Source organism: Condylura cristata, unplaced genomic scaffold (assembly GCF_000260355.1).
Source record: "Condylura cristata isolate star-nosed mole 26May11 unplaced genomic scaffold, ConCri1.0 scaffold00025, whole genome shotgun sequence".
Taxonomy (NCBI): Eukaryota; Metazoa; Chordata; class Mammalia; order Eulipotyphla; family Talpidae; genus Condylura; species Condylura cristata.
Window position 1 is genome coordinate 34117614 of NW_004567126.1, and position 1957 is coordinate 34119570.

The window sequence follows — 1957 nt, forward strand, 5'->3', positions numbered from 1 at the left end:
CTAGCTGGCTGCCAGCTGCGCTCTGCTGCATCGCCCAGCCTGGCCAGGCCGGCCACGGAGAGGACCGCCCGAGTGCTGGCCCCTTCTGAAGTGTGGTGTGGCCAGTCTGGGGACTGGCCCTCGGTGGTCACACCAAGGCCACTTGATGGGCATCAGATACTGTTTGGAGACGAAGAGCCACTTTTCCTGGGAATAATTAGGTCCCTTTCACTGTGTGGGCAAAAGCTGGACAGGGGGTGGGCGGCCTGCCGCTGGGCACCCGGTGAGGCCACGGCTATTGCTGGTCCCCCCCACACACAGGTGGCCCCAGAGGGGTGGGAAGATGCCTGTCCCGGGGCCCCGTGTGGGGTGCAAGGCTGGCTGTGCTCTGTGGGGCTTGTGGTGGGGGCCGGAAGCAACCCAGGCAGCGGATGCCCTGGCCGCCGCCCCGGGCCTCGCTGTGGGGGCCTGGCACTGGGCTTGCCCCGGGGCCTCTGTGCCTGTGGGCGGGAGGGGCCCTCGGCCCGTCTCTGGGAGCACCTGGCCGTGGGCGCCCCAGGCCGTCCCTCCACCCGGGCCCGGTCCCCTCCCTGCAGCCACCGGGGCTCCAGCATGCTCCCCACCTCCCCTCCGCAACACCCCCCCCCAGCCCAGGGATGGGTGTCCAGGCCGGTCGAGTCTCCAGCTTGTGCACCGCCTCCGCCTCCCCGAACCCCGCTCCCCGGCGGCTCTCCCCAGGCAGGTCTGGGGCAGCTGTGGCCTTAGCCCGGGGCCAGAGCGCCACGCTGGAAGTGGGTCCTCTGGGCCGAGCCTTGCCCACGCCTTACGAAAACCCCGGGCAGCCCCGTGCCCGGCTTGGCCGGGGATGCGCCGTCCACCCTGCGAGGCCCGGCCAGCCTCCCGCCCTCCCCGCGGTGCCTGCGGCCCACTCACGGCTGCACGGGGGCGCCAGAGCCCAGGCCGCAGGCTGGGCCGGAAGCTGCTGGCGCACCGGCCCCTGGACGCTGGACATGCGATGCGCTTCCTCCCCCAGCCTGAGCGCGGTGGGCTTGAGTGGCCACAGTGCGGTCCGGGACAAGGACACGACTCACAGCCAGGGGCTGGTCTCTGGGGCATGGATGCGCCTCCTGCCACCCACCCTCCTGCCCTCTGCTCTGACGCCCCGGGCACCCCGACCCCTCAGGGCTACGTGCGGCCTCCTGCGAGTGGGCAGCACGGTGGGCAGGAAGGCCCGGCCGGCCAGGTCAGCAGCAGGGGGACTGACCCAGGACTGCCCGGTGGGCCTTCAGCCTTTTCTGCCTGCAAGGCCTGCTGTGGGAGCCTCACCTCCGCCCCAGTGCCCAAAGGGCAGGGCCCCCTAAGTCCCAGGCCTGGGGCAAACAGTGACCCCAGACCCAACCCAGACAAGTGGCACCACTGTGATGCTTCTGGAAACAGGGCCGCTGGTCCCAGGCTTCAGCCGTGCGGGATAAGCTAAGTGGACGCACTGCCCAGGGGTGGACAGCGCTGTCCTCACCACTCCGTGGCCACCCACAGCCTCAGACAGTCCAGGTCGCTGCCGAGCGGTCAGAGAGCTTTATTGAGCATCGCAGGACACCCGGGTTGGTACAGAGCTCAAAGCCAGAGCACGTCCCCCCAGCGGCCTCCCGCGCCGGCCCCTGGCCCGCTCTGGGCCTGAACTGCCCCCTTGGGGCCGCGGCCCTGCTGAGCCCCGCCCTGGCCTTGTGCATGGGCGGCTGGGGGATGGACAGGAGGGCGGGGCGCGCCCCTGCGGGGACCCAGGCGCCAGAGGAGCCGGGCCCTGACCAAGGCACAGACAGACCAGGCCGGAGTCGGGCTGGCCCGAGAGCCGGCCCCCAAGCAGCCTGGGGCGGGGCCGCCGCGGAGCCCGGTGCCGTTCGGCGTTACCACCCCTCCGGCTTCAAAAATAAATAAGACACTAAACACCTAGAAGCAGGGGACGCCTGCCCGCGGCTCC

General features: G+C 71.0%; 1 protein-coding gene across 1 annotated transcript in view; it reads right to left on the reverse strand.

The window, feature by feature from the left end:
- Positions 1-991, reverse strand: part of CEP57 (centrosomal protein 57kDa) — a gene marked incomplete at its 3' end in the record, with an annotated part of 28120 nt that extends 27129 nt beyond the window's left edge. Inside the window, exon 1 of the mRNA XM_012729466.1 lies at positions 913-991. Coding sequence (XP_012584920.1) covers positions 913-991 — 79 coding nt within the window. The remainder of the gene's footprint in view (positions 1-912) is intronic.
- Positions 992-1957: the final 966 nt, after the last annotated feature.